General features: G+C 43.3%; 2 protein-coding genes across 2 annotated transcripts in view; both read right to left on the bottom strand.

Annotated features, from left to right (window-relative positions):
* Window positions 1–341: 341 nt before the first annotated feature.
* Window positions 342–6,361, bottom strand: LOC135090177 (uncharacterized). The gene is made up of 4 exons (XM_063986605.1): window positions 6,239–6,361; window positions 5,440–5,537; window positions 3,808–3,991; window positions 342–2,367 (listed from the first exon to the last, which is right to left on the bottom strand). The coding sequence occupies exons 2-4, from the start codon at window positions 5,533–5,535 to the stop codon at window positions 2,222–2,224; spliced, it is 426 nt and encodes a 141-aa protein (XP_063842675.1). The 5' UTR covers window positions 5,536–5,537; window positions 6,239–6,361; the 3' UTR covers window positions 342–2,221.
* The window catches only part of LOC135089965 (uncharacterized), a 22,363-nt gene continuing 11,493 nt past the window's right edge, over window positions 6,235–17,104 (bottom strand). Inside the window, exons 4-9 of the mRNA XM_063986153.1 lie at window positions 15,124–15,320; window positions 8,494–10,745; window positions 7,976–8,089; window positions 7,392–7,532; window positions 6,388–6,484; window positions 6,235–6,281 (exon numbers count right to left, since the gene is read on the bottom strand). Coding sequence (XP_063842223.1) covers window positions 6,235–6,281; window positions 6,388–6,484; window positions 7,392–7,532; window positions 7,976–8,089; window positions 8,494–10,745; window positions 15,124–15,320 — 2,848 coding nt within the window. The remainder of the gene's footprint in view (window positions 6,282–6,387; window positions 6,485–7,391; window positions 7,533–7,975; window positions 8,090–8,493; window positions 10,746–15,123; window positions 15,321–17,104) is intronic.

Genomic DNA, 17,104 nt, shown 5'->3' with positions numbered 1-17,104 from the left:
GTTTCTTTAAAGGAGGAATAAAAAAGAAAACATCAGGAATAGAAAAGGAAATGGAAAAAAGAAATAATGGAAAATAATAATAATGATAATGATAATAATAATAGTAATAATAATAATAATAATAATAATAATAATAATAATAATAATAATAATAATAATAATAATAATAATCCTGATTGGTATTCATGAAGTCCATCGGATTAATTATAGTGAAATTATAAGCTCTGGAGGTTTAGAGAGAGAGAGAGAGAGAGAGAGAGAGAGAGAGAGAGAGAGAGAGAGAGAGAGAGAGAGAGAGAGAGAGAGAAATAATTCCTTTCTTTCCTTACAAAAAAACACATATCTTTTCATCATTTATTTATTTATATTATTCATTTACTCAAATTATTCATTTATTCTCATCATTCATTCATCTCTTCATCAATTATTCATTCATCTCTGCACTCAATTATTTATTTATTTCCATCACACATATATTGCCATCATTCATCTATTTTTATTTATCTCCATTTTTTTTTTGTTCAACGCTATATTTTTCTTTCTCCTTTATTCTATTTTTTTTCTGTCACTTTTTTCTTTTCTTTTCAATGTTTTTTTTTTCATATATATCTTTCTCTTCAACGCTATTATTGTACTTCTTTCTCTCTGACTTTTTTTCTTTTAACTCTTTCCAGACACAGTTCACAAACTTAGCAAACAATGAAAGGTAAAAAGTTTGCCCTTACAATTAACAGGTGAGAGGCAGGTAGGTAGACAGGCAGGTAAGAGGAGGGAGGGAGAGGGAGACAGGTGGGAGAAGGAAGGGACAGGCAGATGAGAGGAAAAAGAAAGAGAGACAGAGGAGGAAAAAGGGAGAATTTGACAGGTGAGAGGAGGAGGAAGGGAGAGAGAAGGAAAAGAGAGACACGTGAGAGGAGGAAGAAGGAGAAAAGTAAGAGGAAGAGGGAGAGGGGAGATAGGGAGAGAGGGAGATAATGACAGACAGGAAGTTGAGAGGAAGAAGGGAGAGGGAAACAGGTGAAAGGAGGAAGGGAGAGGCAGGTGAGAGGAGAGAGAGAGAGGCGGGTGAGGGACTTTTGTGATAGGACTCCCAGGGGCGTGGTTAACAACGGTAGGACTTCGAAGGACTCTTTTAGAATTTCCAATATAGGAATGGCTTAGATGAGGACTCTAGGACATTGAAAGACTCTCGTGATAGGATTTTCAAGATGCTAGGGGCGTGGCCGAGGACAGTAGGACTTCGAAGGACTCGGAATAGAACTGACAGGATACCAGATGCGTGGCTGAAGACAGTAGTACATTGAAGGACTCTTGTGGTAGGATTTCCAGGATTCTAAGGGCGTGTCCAAGGACTGGTAAGCTGGAGGGCGTGGGTGAGGACAGTAGAACTTCGAAGGACTCGGGGTAGGACTCCTAGGATACCAGGGGCATGGCTGAGGATAGTAGGATTTCGAAGGACTCTTGGTAGTAAGGATCCTAGTACTAGGGGCTTAGGTGGTGGGGGTAGGACATTGTAGGACTCTTGGTAGGATCCCCAAGGTAGCAGGACTCCTAGGGCACTAAAGGCGTGGCTGCGGACGGTAGAACATCTTAGGACTCTTGTAGCAGGAATCCTAAAGTACAGAGGACGTGGGTAAGGACAACAGGACTTCAAAGGACTCATGGCAAGACTCCTAGGGTACCAGGGGCATGGCTGAAGACAGTAGGACTTCACAGGGGAAGCCTCCTCGTGGCACCCGCTGGTAACGAGGGACCTTGATTAGTCCCTCGGCTAAAGTGCCTTCCCGCGAGGGGAGGCACTAAGTGGCCATGAACCCAGCGGGTTCATGGCCACTTAGGGTACCAGGGGTATAGCTGAGAATGGTGGGACTTCGAAGGATTCTTGTAGAAAGATTAATGACTTGTAGTAGGATTTCTAAGATACTAAGGGCGTGTAGGAGTGTAGAATTTTGATGAATTCTTGGTAGGATTTCCTAGGGCACCACGGGCGCAGCTAAGGACAGTAGGACTTAAGGACTCTTATTATAGGAATGCTAGAGTACTGAGGGCGTGACTGAAGACGGTAGGACTTTGAAGGACTTTTGGCAGGAAATCTAGGATACAGGAGCCTGGAAGAGGATAGTAGGACTTTGAAGAACTCTTGTAAGGGCGCGGCTGAGGACGGTAGGACTTCGAAGGACTCTTAGCAGCACTTTTAAGGCAGCAGGGGTGTGGACGAGGACTACCCCAGGTCCCTGACGGTGAGCAGGAGGCGGTGCAGGCGCTGGTCGAGCGTGACGCCCTCCAGCCTCTCCGTCAGCTGCCGGAAGTCCAGCTGCTCCACTAAGTCCCGCGGCTCCACCTCCACGTCAGGAGCCGCCAGGAGCTCTGTAGGGGAAATGGAGGTGGTGATAGTGGTGGTGTTGGTGGTGGTGGTGATGATGATGGTGGTGGTGGTGGAGGAGAAGGAGGAGGAGAAACAATTGATAGTGCTACAGGAGAAGTAGAGGGATTGAGGAAAAGTGAAAGAGTGGTGGAAGACGGAGGAAGAAGTGATCCAGATGGAAGAGGAGGAATAGGAGGAGGAAATTATAATGGTGGAGAGGGAAGGAGAATTGAGGAAAAGAGCGCAAAAAGTAGGAGGAAAAAGAAGATCCACAACAAAAATCTGAAAAGAAAAAAAAGTAGAAGGAAAAAAATGTAGGAGGAAAAAACTGTAGGAAGAAAAATGTAAGAGAATAAAATGTAGGAGGAAAAATGTAGGAGGAAAAACGTAGGAAGGAAAAATGTAGGAGGAAAATGTAAGAGGAAAATGTAGAAGGAAAATGTAGGAGGGAAAATGCAGGAAGGAAAAATGCAGGAAGGAAAAATGCAGGAAGGAAAAATGTAGGAGGAAAAATGTAGGAGGAAAAATATAGGAGGAAAATATAGGAGGAAAACACAGGTGGAAAAACGTAGGAGAAAAATGTAAGAGGAAAATGTAGGAAAAAAATGTAGGAGGAAAAATATAAGAGGAAAACATGTAGGAGGCAAAGATGTAGGATGAAAATGTAGGAGGAAAAAATGTAGAGGAAAAGATGTAGGAGGAAAAATGTAGGAGGAAAAATATAGGAAGAAAGCATGTAGGAGGAAAACATGTAGGATGAAAATGTAAGAGGAAAAAATGTAGGAGGAAAAATGTAGGAGGAAAAAATGTAGGAGGAAAACTGCAGGAGGAAAAGATCCACCAATAACAAGAATCTGAAAAGAAAACCAAACAGTGCCCCACGAAAAAAAAGGAAAAAATCAACCACGAAGAGGAAAAGAAGGAAAACAGATTCCCGCCAAGAAAAAAAAATAAATAAAAGGGAAAAACTCAACTACGAAGAGGAAAAAATAAAACAAGAAAAGGCAGAGTGCCTCCCAAGAAGAAAGGAAATGGGAAAAATCCACTACGAAGAGGGAAAAAGGAAAACATAGTCTTTCCCTCCCTAAAAAGGAAAGAAAAGAGAAAAAAAAACTGAACCATGAAGAGAAAGAAAAAAAAAACACATAGAAAAAAAACTCACATAAAACTTGAAACAGGGAAAAAAAATGAAGAGAAAAGAAAAAAAACATACATAGTCCAAAAAGAAAAAAAGAAAAGAACAAAAAATAAGAAAAAAAAACAAGAAAATAAAAAAAATGAAAGGAAAAAAAATCAAGAAGAGAGAGAGAGAAAAAAAAACGTAACCCAAAAAGGAAAGAAAACGGAAAAAAAAACAAGAGTATCAGAAAAAGAGAGAAAAAAAATAAATAAATAAACCACGAAGAATACAAGAAAGGAAGGAAAACAAAACACTAACTCACCATAACAGAAGAACCTCTCAGCAAAGGCGGCGACGAGGACAAAAAACTCCTTGTCCATCGCTTCTTCAGGCAGCGGTAGGAGGTCCGTGAGGCGTTGCAGCTGAGCCTCGTCCAAAGAGCCTCCGAGGGCGTCTCCAAGGGCGGCTCTGAAGTCCCCCACTAACATCCTTTCCACTCTTATACTCTGCAGGAGGAGAGAGAGAGAGAGAGAGAGAGAGAGAGAGAGAGAGAGAGAGAGAGAGAGAGAGAGAGAGAGAGAGAGAGAGAGATAAGTAAAGAATATTCAATTATTTTCTCTTTCCTTTCTTCTTCAATATCTAGAAATTTAATCATTTTCACTACTTCCTCTTCTGTTTCTTAGCAATTATTATTTTTTTGTGTTTTTCATCTTTCTCCTTACTATCTTTCTTTTTTTTTCTTGTTTTCTGTCTTTCTTTATTGTTTCTCTTTCTTTATACATTCAGATATCTTCCTCTTCGTGTACTTTCTCTTCTATCTTCCCACTATCGTTACTTTTTTCCGTTTTACTCTCTTTCATCTCTTCTTTTTTGTTATGCATTTAGAGACTTTCTTCTTTCCCTCCTTCCTCTTCTTTTTCCTCCGTATCTTTCACTTTTCTTGTCTCTTTCTCCTCTATCTCCCCCTCATCCATTTCCCTTGCTTTTCCTTTTCCTCAATGCCTTCACCCCTTCTCCTATCCTCTCCTGCTCCCTTTCTCCTCTTTCTTTCTGCCCCCTCTATCTTTCCCTTTCTTTCCTTTTCTCCCCTTTTCAAGAAGCCAGTAGACCTACATGTGACAGTATCTGTATAAAACATGTCCCCCCCCACACACCTGTCATCCCTGCCCATAAATTTATCTAATCTTTTCAAGCTTCCTATTGACTCGGCACAAACACCTGATTACTGGATGGAGGCAAGAAAAAAATAAAGATTGATAAGGTGGGAGATAAGAAAGGAAGGGAGGAAGGAAGGAAAAGGAAGATATTAAAGAAGGGAGGAAAGGGAAGAAAAGGGAAGAGAAAGTATGAAAGAAAGAAGGCCTTTGCAGTTATAGAGAGACAGGGAAAGAAGGAGGAAGGATAGAAAGAAGGAAGGAAGAAAGGATGAAAGGAAGGAGTGAAAGAAGGGTGATAAAATGAAAGAAAAAAAAAGGAAGGAGGAAGAAGTAAGAACGAAGAACAAAAGAAAAGGAAAGAAAATAATGTAAAGAAAGAAAGAGGATATTTGTAAAACAGGGAAAGAAAGAAAGAAGGGAAGGAAGAAAGATAGAGAAAGGAACACAGATCCATCAAAAAAAAGAAACACGGAATAACAGAGAGAGAGAGAGAGAGAGAGAGAGAGAGAGAGAGAGAGAGAGAGAGAGGAGAGAGAGGAGAGAGAGAGAGAGAGAGAGAGAGAGAAGGAAAGCGAGTAGGAAAAAACGAGGAAAGGAGAAAGAGAGTCAGTGTATTTATGAAAGAAAAAAGAAAAGAAAGGAAGAGAAAAAGAAAAGAATTAATGAATGAAAAGAAAGAAAACGAAATAGAAAATACAGATGAAAAACAAAGAGAGAGAGAGAGAGAGAGAGAGAGAGAGAGAGAGAGAGAGAGAGAGAGAGAGAGGAGAGAGAGAGGAGAAGAGAGAGAGACTCACCTCCAAGTCTCTGTGCCTCACGAAGACTCTGGAGTAAAGTTGCCTTCTCGAAGTTCTCAACCTCATGTACTTTGAGAGGTAGTCGATGGGGGTCATTCCTGCAGGGGGTGGGAGGAGGAGGAGGAGGAGGAGGAGGAGGAGGAGGAGGAGGAGGAGGAGGAGGAGGAGGAGGAGGAGGAGGAGGAGGAGAGAGAATTGATTAAGAAGAATGAAATGGAGCCTGAAATTTATTATATCATCACTTTTTTTCTTCCTCCTCCTCCTTTTCTTCCATACAGACTGGACTCTTTCTCCTCTCCATCTTTCATCCTCTTTTTTTTTTCGTTCTTTCACTCTTCTTTTCCTTCACACATTCAGAAAGCATCTTCTCTCCCTTTTCCTCTCCTCTTTCTGCATCCTTCTCTTCCTCTTCTCTTTCCTCTTCTTCTTTTCCAATCCATTCTCTCCTTCCTTTTTTTTCCTCTAGCTATCTTTCTTTTGTTCTGTTCTTTTTACCCCTCTTCCTTTTCCATCCTATTATCTCTTTCCCTTTTTTACTCTCCCTCCCTTCATTTTTTCTTTTCTTTTTATCCTCTCTTTTCTAATTTCTCTCCCTATTTCTATCTTTTCCATCTCCTATCTACTTCCTCCCTTCCCTTCTCTCTCTCTCTCTCTCTCTCTCTCTCTCTCTCTCTCTCTCTCTCTCTCTCTCTCTCTCTCTCTCTCTCTCTCTCTCTCTATCTCTCTCTCTCTCTCTCTCTCTCTCTCTCTCTCTCTCTCTCTCTCTCTCTCTCTCTCTCTCTCTCTCTCTCTCTCTCACCTACGAGCCTTGAGATCTGGACTGGGAGAGTAAAGATGGCGGCCTGGTGAGAGGGAGAGGCGAGGGAGAGTGAACCAAAATACTTCTGCTTCTGTCAACGTGCCTCCCTCCTCCTCCTCCCCCCACCTCCTCCTCCTCCTCCTCCCCGCCTCCTCCTCCTCCTCCTCCTCCTCCTCCTCCAAGAGTCTCCTGCAGCCTCTTCAGTTCTGCTCCTCCTTCTGCAGGCGTCCCGTCCCCTAAAAATTGCTGAAAAGAGAGAAAACAAAGAAAATGTGATGAAAATGAGAGACAAGGGCTGAGAATTCATAAAACAGTAATGAAAGTAATGAAAATTTGATAAAGAAGGAAGGACTGAAAACTGATGAGTAAAAGAGTGAAAACAATGAAAAAGAGTGAAAAAGGCCATTTAAGTTGAGAAAAACGAGAGAAAGAGAAAAGATTGGAATGTGATGATAAGAGACGGTGGAAACTGATGACAAAAAATGATTGAAAAATATGAAAAGAGAGGACTGAAAATTGATTAAAAGAACGTTAAAACAATGAAAGTTTTATGAAAGTAAGGATTGTGAAATTTGACGATTAAATGGAAAAGTGAAAATAATAAATACTCTGATAAGAGAAAAAAGTGAAAACAATGGAAAGACTGATGAAAAAAGAAAAAAAAATATGAAAATTGATGACAGAAAATAAGTGAAAACAAAAAAATAAAATACGAAAAAAAGAAAAAAGTACCATGAGAATCAATGAAAGGAACAAAAGACTGAAAAAAAAACAAGAATGAGGGAGAGAATAATAGAAAAGACATGATAGAAAAGAGAATGAATACAAAATTAAAAAGATAAAAACCTAAGAAACAAAGAAAAAAAATAAGAACTGGTGAAAAGAGACCCTAAAAGACTGAAAAAAAAGAAAACCAAGAGAATAATAAGGAAGATGTGATAGAAAAGGAGTTGGATAAAAAAAATAAATAAGTAAAAATAAAATAAACAGACAAAAAGAAAAGAAAAAACTAAGAACTGAAGGGCTGAAAAAAAACAGAGAAAAGACAGAAAATAATAGAAAAAGACGATAGAAAAGGAAATGGAGCAAAACTTAGAAATAAAAAAAAAATAAATAAAAAAAATAAGAAACAGAGAGGGCAGCAGCGCGTTACCTTGGGGTGGTAGGAGAGGGGGTCGTGAATCCTGCGATGAGAGGACGACGACTTGGACGACCTGGCTGACGTAGGTTTCGAGGAGTGACTGCTGCCGGAGAGCCGTGACGAGGCCGCCCTGCTGTCCCCTGCTGCCGCCACCTGCTCACACACACACACACACACACACACACACACACACACAAGAATGGATAATTGTTAGTTTATTTTATTTTTTTTTTTTTTTGTGGGTCGGTTCATGGTTTTCTTTTATTTACTAGTAGTTGTTGTTTGTAGTGGTGGAAGTGGTGATGGTATTTGTAGTAGCTGTGGTAGTGGTAATAGTAGTAGTAGTAGTAGTAAGAGCAGTAGCAGTAGTAGTAGTAGTAATAGTAGTAGTAGTTTGATATTAATTTTACTGTTTCTAAAGCTGCTGCTGCTACTACTACTACTACTACTACTACTACTACTACTACTACTACTACTACTACTACTACAACCACCACCACCACCACGATCACCACGATCACCACCGCCACGACTTCTACAACCACCCTCCTCCTCCTCCTCCTCCTCCTCCTCCTCCTCCTCCTCCTCCTCCTCACCGCAGTCTGGCCGGGGTCGTCTAGTCCTCCCTCCTCCGCCTTCTTCTTCGGGGGTCGTCGTGAGCGTCGTTTTGGTCGTTGCTTCTCCCCCCCGAGGCCTGAGTCCACGCTGTCCTGCGGGGGGTTGGGAGGGAGGTTAGGACGAACACACACACACACACACACACACAGGGTCATGATGTTTTGCGTAAGTTTGGTGTGTGTGTGTGTGTGTGTGTGTGTGTGTGTGTGTGTGTGTGTGTGTGTTCGTGCGTGCGTGCGTGCGTGCGTCAATTGGCCTCACTTATAGTACAGAAGAGGCTCATTTTCTTTGATTCTCTCTCTCTCTCTCTCTCTCTCTCTCTCTCTCTCTCTCTCTCTCTCTCTCTCTCTCTCTCTCTCTCTCTCTCTCTCTCTCTCTCTCTCTCTCTCTCTCCTTAAACAAAAGAGAGAAAAACTAACAAAACTCTTTTCCTTTTTGTTATCAAGAGAGAACGAAAGAGGTTAGGCAGTTTGGAGCCGTAACCATGGCAACGCACCGACGCTTGAGGGAGTGAGGGGAAGAGGGAATCCAGAGTCTCGGACCACGTGGGACTGAGGGGAGGCAGGAGGCTGTGGTAATTCTTCTCAGCTGTCACGAAGGCCGAGGCAACTGTGTAGAACTTAGAGGGGACTTTGGTGCCAGAGAGGGGAGGCAGAGGACGAGGGGAAGAGGAGGTTAGTGAGGTTTGTTTCCCCTCTTCCAGTCCTCCTCCTTCTGCCTCTTCCCTTCCTCCCGTTTTCTCCAAGTTCCCCTCGTTCTTCAGACTCATAACTGCTGCTCTGAACTTCCTGCCAGTGGTTGTGGTCGTGGGAGGCAGTGAGGGGAGGGTAGAGGTCGTGGAAGGGTCGTTTCTGCTCTGGCTTACGACCGTTAACCTCGAGGTGACGTCATACCAGAAGGCTGTGTTGCGGTTCAGAGACACAAGAAGGTCGTTTCGTTGTTCTTTACTCCTCTCAGTGCTTCCTTTCTTCCTCTTTCTTCGTCTCTTGCTCCTCTTTCTCTTCGCGTCCTCCTCGTCCTGTTGCTGTTTCTTCCTTTGTCTCCGCGGGACGTACAGTTTGAGAAGTTCCGAGATGATGTCGTTGCTGAAAATATCGGTCTTTGTTAGTTCCGTCACATTCGGGTCCTTTTCATGCGATGCTGTTTTGTTTCTCCTGGTCTGTCTCCCTCGGGTTTTCCTTCGTCTCTTCTTCCTCTTCTTCATGGCGCCGTTCATCTCGCTCTCGGTCTCGCTCTCTGTCTGCTGGGAAAGATCCGTGCGGTCTCTCCCTCGTAGCGGTCTCATGAACTTCTCTTTGGCTTTCAGAGTGGCGCGGGTCAGTGGTACCGTGTCTGGGGAGTCGATTTCATATACCCCGGGACTTTCTCTTGCACTTTGCTGGTCATCTGGGCAGTCCACACTATGTCCCTCTGTCTCAGCCTCTCTAACAGTCTCGTAAGGGCCAATAGATGTGCTGCTGCTCGGTCTTTCCTCCCGATCCTTGGTGTTCAGTGATGTTACAGGTTTGCTTTCGTCGCCCTCGCTTTTGGTGTGCGTTTGTTGGCAGGAGGTGGTGGTGCAGATGGTTGCCGTGGTGTTTTGGTTCGTTTTAGGTGTCTGAGTCGTGTGAGTCGGCCAGATATCCCGGAGGTGAATATGTGATTGTTTAAGTGGTAGTAACTTTAGCTGAGTAGTAGTAGCAGTACAAGAGGTAGCAGAAAATCGCTCTTTTGTTTGTGTTTCGCTATTTTTAACTTGACAATCTGAAGACATCGGTTTGCTCCAAGGTGAGGCTGAGACGTGTTGTGGCTCCTCGCCCTTCAGGAACCTGTGATGCAGCCTCGCCTTCTCCACCACCACCTCGAAGCGCAGGGTGTGGTGCGTGGCTGCGCGGGGAGAGCTGCGCAGTGGGGAGCCGCGCCGCTCCACGCACCGCCCAGGCAGGACAGGGAAGCACCACGATGTTTGAGTGTCAGGGAGCGAGGTGTTGATTTCACGCCCTATTTCAATCTTTCTAGGGGGACTGTAGTATTTGTTATCCCTTAGGGGCTTGGAGGACGTAGGATGCGTGGTAGAGGGTGCAGGATTCATGGTCGGTGGCGGGGCGGCGTGGTGCGCACCGCGTGTTTCATCTGTCACCGCCGTGGCTCCAGCGTTACAGTTGCCAGGCGTTACCATTTGAGTCTCCCCGTTCTCTTCGCGTGTTTTATCCCGCAGGACAATTTTCCACTCGTTTATCGGCATCCTTCTCGTGGGGAACTCCTGGCGACGCCCCTGTGGCCTTCTCACCGCCCTTACCGCCCCCACCTCACGCGCGCCTGTCTCACGGTCTTGCCTCTTATTCAAATACCGCGCCAGTGACTCATGACTCGCGCGATTCAGTTTCACTTCATTCCGAGGCTCCTGAGACGTCTGGCAAACTCGCTTCCTCCGCCAGTGTCTTCGCCGCGCGGGAGGAGGCAATAAGAGATGGTAATGAGGCTTGCGCTTCTTACCCCGGCCTCTCACCCAACGCCGTCGCTTCCTCAGCCTGGCAGAGATAAGGGCGGACCTCTTGCAGTAGACGAGCACCCCTGGACGCCTCACCACTCGCCGCCTCCTGCTGGGGTCAATGCACGAGTGCGTGGTGTACCTGATGACCCGGCGAGGAAGGAGTGCAGTCACGTGTGAAGTCAAGTGTGGAATTACGTGTGAGGTCAAGTCAGCTCCCGCCGCGCCATGGAGCCTGTGGTGAGTGTTGCATCCCTCGCCAACCCTCCGTCGGGCGCCTGAAGGATTGCTTGTATGCATATTTGTAGGATAGGGACGCGTTTGGGTATCCTTTGCTTCTCCTTCACTTGGAATCCTTAATGTGTTGTTCTTGTATTTACTGTTACGTTTTCTCTCAATTTTCTTGGGTATATCGTTCTTTCTCATGCGATTACGAGGAAGGGAGGAAGGGAAGGGACACAGGTGCAAGATAAGAGAGGGAAGTACACTGGCAGTAAGGACACAAAAGACAGAATCCTTCACGTGTTTCTCTTGTATTCATTGTTATTCTCTCGCACTCCCGTTACTTCCTTGTGTTTATTCTTTCTTAAGCGATTAAAAGGGAGGGAGGAATACAAGTACAGGACAAGGAAGGGGAAGACACTGGCAGTAAGGACGCTAAGGACACGGACAGGTCGTGCGTGGATCCTGTCTTCACCAGCAAGGATGCAAGACTGACGGGGAAATGCTTATCCTCACCCCTCATCATCACCTCACCCCCTGAGCACACACACACACACACACACACACACGTTAGTCTTCCCATAAAGTGCACTCTGGTCTGTAATGTTCGATTTTATTTTATCTATTGAAATTCCTTGTGCTAAACTTAAAAGGTGTGAAGGGAAGGGGGAGAAAAGTGGGGAGTGGGGAGCGACGCCCCTTCTGACCTTCAATACTCTGTAGTAATGGTGGTGGCGGCGATAGAGGTGGTGGTGTTTGGGGTGGTGTTGACACTAGTTATCAGGTGTGATTACTTGACCCTCCCTACCTGAGGCTCGCTAATGTGTGTGTGTGTGTGTGTGTGTGTGTGTGTGTGTGTGTGTGTGTGTGTAACTCATTCTACATCAGTACTTTTCTTCCCCATCCTCCCTTCATTCAATTTTTTTAAAGGAGTTTTCATTAACAGTATTTTCAGCGTCACGTATATATATATATATATATATATATATATATATATATATATATATATATATATATATATATATATATATATATATATATATATATATATATATATTGGGCAGATGGTGTAGAATGCTTATTGAACTATTACTGGAATCATACAAGCACTTGCAAATTCCACCAATTTCCAGCCTGTTTAAAGTAGAAATTGTTAAACAATCATTGTAATCATACAAACACCCTTAAAAACACCAACAGATTCCACTACAGCCTGTTAAAAGTGAAATCCTTGTTAGACTATTATTAGAATCATGAAATCCTTCTTCAAAAATCTCGGTAACTTCCATTACATCCTGTTGAACGTGGAATTCTTGCTAAAATCATTATTAAACTGTCATTCTAATCATGACAACATCCTGAGAAGCCCAGGAACTTATATTAGTCTCTTAAAAGCGGAATTATTGTTAAACTAACACTAGAATCATAAACACCTTTGAAAACCCCAACAACCTCCACTACAGCATGTTGAAAGTGAAATATTTGTAAACTTATCATTCGAATCATAAAAAAAAAGCAAAAACTCCACCACGCCCTGTCAGCTATCACCACAATCGTATAAACACCCCTCTGAAAACCCCAACAAGCGTGTGTAAAGTCGAGAGAAGGCGCCTTAACACTCTACAACACGGTACCAGGTTGTTGCGGAAGAGCCTTGGTCGTTAGAATTGAATTAGCAGCACTATGAAGCGTAATTGCCTCGATGAGCGATGTCGTTAATCGTTTCATTAAAGAGATAATTGGTTTAATGTCAGTGCCGCCTGCTGGAGTGTTACGTGCATTGCCAACACGCAGCATCAACAGTACCTCGTCTTCGCTAACAGTGTAACTAAGACCCGTGTTCTGAAACGCTTTGCTCTCTCACCACTAGCATATTCCAAGGCCACAGAGATGCTTAGTCGGATTCCCAATAGTGTTTTTCCTATTAATAATGTAGAAATCTTATTAATCTGTCACTAGAACCGTAAAAACACCCTTAAAACCCCGTGTAACTTTAACTTGAGTCTTTAGGAAGAGATGCGGGCAGAAGTGTTTCAGAATATGATCTAAACTCCGCCCTTTGTAAATCTCTTCAGTCCGTCGTCTTCAAGTTTCTGCGTCTTCGTCTCTGCCAGCATGTTACTCTGCATTTTATTTATTTCTCCAGGTCCGAGTTCTCTTAAAGTTTTGGGGGTCTTGTCTCGACTTTCTGAGCAGGCTTTAGTGGAAGTTGCCGAGTTTTTCAAAGGTGTTTGTGTATTTCTAATGATAGTTTGATGAGAATTTTACTTTTAGCAGGTTGTAAAAAAACGTTATTGAGGTCGTCAAGGGTGTTTCCTTGTTTCTATTCTTATTTTTACCAGGTTGTAAAGGAAGTTATTGGGTTTGGTTTTCAAGGGTGTTGTGTGAGTGTGAGAATAGTTTAACAATTATTAAACTTTTAAGGGATTACAATGGAAACTACTAGGGTTCTCAGGGGTGTCTCCATGGTTCTGGTGATACGTAACATGTATTCTACTGGTAATATCTTGTAATGAGCTGTACTGGAAGTTACCGAGATTTTCATGGGTGCGTTTTTTTGTTTTTCTTTTTCTGATTGTAGTGGTAGTTAACAAGCAGTCTGCATCATCAGTGGGAATAACGCCCATGAGAACCCGAATGATCATCAACATGGCCTTTCAGAATAGTCCAGGCGAGAGAACAAAGCGTTAAAGAATACGAAGCTTGAACTGTCTGCGAGGCGTTGTTTGGCTGGTTAAAAGAGAGCGGTGACTGGTGAATACAATGACAACACAGAAAACGAGAAGGAAGAAAACGGGCTGTTGAACCACTAGTAAGACCGATACACTAATAATGATTTATGAGCGGCTTTCAAAATTTTACGACCACGTTTTGTTGATGGCCGCTAAAAGGTTCGAACCATTGTAAATACCACCACCACCACTACCATTCATCTTTGTTGGTCTATACAGGGACTGCCGTGTGTAGGTATAATGGTTCCCTGCACCTTCCCTTATGTTTTTGTTGTAAGTTTCAGTTCCGGTATCCATCGTTGAAGCTCACCAGAATTATTTTCATGTTCTTATACTCTGCAATTCCACTGAAGGACAAAGGACTCGAAAGAAAAGGGAGGAAAGGGAAGAGATGAAAGAGAAAAGGAAGGGAGAAAAAGATAGATAAAAGAAGGAGAGGCGAGAATGGATAAGTTTAAGACTCCCGTATCTTCTCATTTCCTTCATCTGTTTCTGTTACAAGCCAACCTCCTCCTCTGGGCTGCTCCCGTCAGGTGTCGCCACTGTAGATCAACCTTGAATTCGATCTGTCTTCTGCGCCTTCCTCAGTCTCACCCATTATTAAACACGTCTTCCTTCAGTGCATCCATAAACCTTCTCTTAGGTCTCCCTCTTGTGTCTCCTGTCGTGTAGATCCATCTCCAACATCCTCCTCCCCTCACATCTCTCCTGACACCCACACACCACCTCAGTCTTATCCATTACAAATACATCTTCCCTAATCCTTCTATTACGTCTTTTGTTCCTCGCCTGCCGGGTATATCCATCTCCAGGAACTCCTCCCTTCACACACCTCTCCTGACACACCTAAACCACCTGAGTCTCACCCAATACAAGCATATCTTCCTTCACTGCATCCGTAAATCATCTCTCAAGTCTTCCTCCCTTTCTCCAGCCCAGCCACACCTCACAAATATTCACCATCTGTCACTGGCGACGAGCTACAGAGACCGTCTCACACAAGCTGCTTCGGAACTCGACTCGTCTCGAAACTTATAATGTATAGATGGACCAGCTGACGGGGGGAGGGTGGGTTGGGTAGGAGAAGGAGGGTGGGGTAGGAGGAGGAGGGTGTAGGAGGGAATCTGACTGGTAGAGGAAGAAGGAAAGGGGAGATGCCAAGTGAGAGAAAAACAAGGAAGGGGGAAGAGTATGGAAATATGTGAGAGAAAGAGGAAGAATGAAGGAAAGTAAAGGAGATAGGAAAAGGAAAGGGAAGGAAAAAAAAGAAAGGAGAGAAGGGAAGAGAGCGAAGAAGGGAGGGAAGTGAACGGAACTAAGGAAAAAGGAAAAGGAGACAAGAAAGGAAGAAGTAGGAAAAAGAAGGGGTCTGGTAAAGGAGGGAAGAGGAGAGACGTAAGGAAGAAGGAAAGGGAAGAAAACTAAGAAGGAAAGAAGGAAGGAGTAGGGGCAAAGGAGATAGGGAAGGGACAAGGAAGAAAAATGAAGGGAAGGAGAAGGGACAAGGGAGAAAAAAAGGAAGGAGAGAGAGAGAGAGAGAGAGAGAGAGAGAGAGAGAGAGAGAGAGAGAGAGAGAGAGAGAGAGAGAGAGAGAGGTGGGGGAGAGGGCAGGAAAGAAGAGAGAGAAAGATGAGAGAGAACGTTTTCCATCACAAATATTTCAGGGCATACAACACTAAATTCCAACAAAACTTGGCCTCACCTCCGCTTTTAGTTTCCCTCTGGCTCCTCTGCTGATACTCTTCTTCCCCTGCTGCTGCTGTCGCTGGCCCCTCGCTGTCTCCTGCTGCTCCTGTTGTTTCTGTTGTTGTCCCTTCGCCACAAGATCCAGCTGTTTGGTGAGTTTTGTAGTGAAGTCTGCCTCGAATCTTCCCTGTTTTCTCTTCCCCGCGCCGCGACCTAAAGGGAAGACGAGGCTAAGTTCAAAGCAGAGACCATTATTTTGAAACTGCTGCGCCGCATCTCCACCACTTTCAAAATGCTCTAGTTGAATCGACACAAGTTTTTAGGTGTTTTCTTTCAAAATGCTCTAGTTCAATCGACACAGGTTTTTAGGGGTGTTTTCACAGTTTTAGTGGCAGATGAACAGGAGAAACACTCTTGAGAACCCGGCTACCTATTTTCAAGACTTTAGTTCGAAGTGACAAAGGTTTTAAGGAAGTTTTTACGGTTCTAGTGACAGGTTAACATGATTTCTTTATTACTGACAGAAGAAACACTCTTCAATAAGCTCTGGAAAGGCAAAGTGTTTCAGAATACAGGCTCGTAAGAGGTAAACGGAGGAAACAACGACATGAGTGAACAAAAGTGTAAATTATGTAATGAAGATAAGGAAAAACATTTCGTAATAGAATGTGACTTGTTGAGCACAAAGGCATGGGTTATATGAAAAAGTAGCAGGAATCATTGGGAGAGAGGAGTGGGGGGTAAGGAAGAGGGGAAAAGACAGGAATTAAAACCTTCCTGGGACTGACTGCAGAGGATAGAGAGGAGGTGGAGGAAAAAAAAGAGCAAAATCATAAAATTTGAACAAGAAAATAAGAAACTTGAAGAAAAAAATAAGAAAAATAAACAAAACACAATATGAAAATATAAGAAAACAAAACAAAACAAGAATAAGAAGACGAAGAACAAATATCACCTAGAAGAATGAAAAGGGGAAAAAAGTAAAAACTAAAAAAAAAATAAAATAAAATAAAAAAAAACTATAATCTGCAATAATAATAACAATAATAATAATAATAATAATAATAATAATAATAATAATAATAATCACCAGGAAGGGGCGCGGGCGGATGGGCATGGGCGGGGCGAGCAGAGAGGTCCTGCAGGCTGGTGGCGCGGCGCAAGGAAGGCGGGCGTGGCCTTCTCACTGGCTCCAGGGTGTCCGGCGTGACGCATCTAGAGCGGTGGTGGTCATGGTGGCGGCAGCAGGTAGATTAATTAGTCGCATTCACACACCACCACCTTGCAGGCAGACTTACGTGGCATCAACAATTGGACAGATAGATGGCAAATGCGGTTTAATATTAAATGTAAAGCAAACGATATAGGTCTACTAGAATCAGTACACAGGAGAATGACTAAAAGGTTACAGGGGATGAGGAATATTCCTTACAAAACGAGAGTAAAGCTATTAAATCTGCATTCCTTAAAGAGGCATAGGTTAAGAGGGGGACTGATAAAGGTCGTAAATGGCATAGCAAAATTCTCAGCATCAGTAATCAGTAGTAATAGGAGCATTAGCACCTACAATAGTAATAGGAGTAGGAGAGGAGCGGTCTTAATAGTAGTAGTGATAGTAATAGTAGTGGTGGTGGTGGTGGTGGTGGTGGTTGTAGCATTAACAGTAGTAGTAGTAATAAAGTAGGAGAGGAGCAGTAGTAATAGTAGTAGTGGTGGTGGTGGTGGTGTTGTAGAAAGAGGAAGAAGAAATGGAAGAAAAAAGAAAACGGAAAACAAAACACAGAGGAAAAAGTTAATTATGAGGAAACAAGAAAAATAAGAGAGAAAAGCTCAAAAATGCAGGAAAAGAAGAAAGGACAATATTATTTTCGTGTTTCATCTATTCCCTCTATTTATCTCATTTGTTTATGGTACTCTTTATTATCTTTTTTTTTTTTTTATTCTTCCTCGTGTGCTTAATGGTAATCTTTCCGTTCCCCCTTCTCTCTCTCTCTCTC

This window comes from Scylla paramamosain, chromosome 34 (genome assembly GCF_035594125.1).
Source record: "Scylla paramamosain isolate STU-SP2022 chromosome 34, ASM3559412v1, whole genome shotgun sequence".
Taxonomy (NCBI): domain Eukaryota; kingdom Metazoa; phylum Arthropoda; class Malacostraca; order Decapoda; family Portunidae; genus Scylla; species Scylla paramamosain.
This window is presented reverse-complemented; position numbering and strand designations above follow the sequence as displayed.

Coding starts and splice junctions, on each gene's coding strand:
- LOC135090177 (XM_063986605.1), bottom strand. CDS start 5,535: ATGACCCCCATCGACTACCTCTCAAAGTACATGAGGTTGAGAACTTCG. Junction 3,992..5,439: donor TGAGGCACAGAGACTTGGAG/GTGAGTCTCTCT, acceptor CTCCTCCTGCAG/AGTATAAGAGTGGAAAGGAT. Junction 2,368..3,807: donor TGAGAGGTTCTTCTGTTATG/GTGAGTTAGTGT, acceptor TTTCCCCTACAG/AGCTCCTGGCGGCTCCTGAC.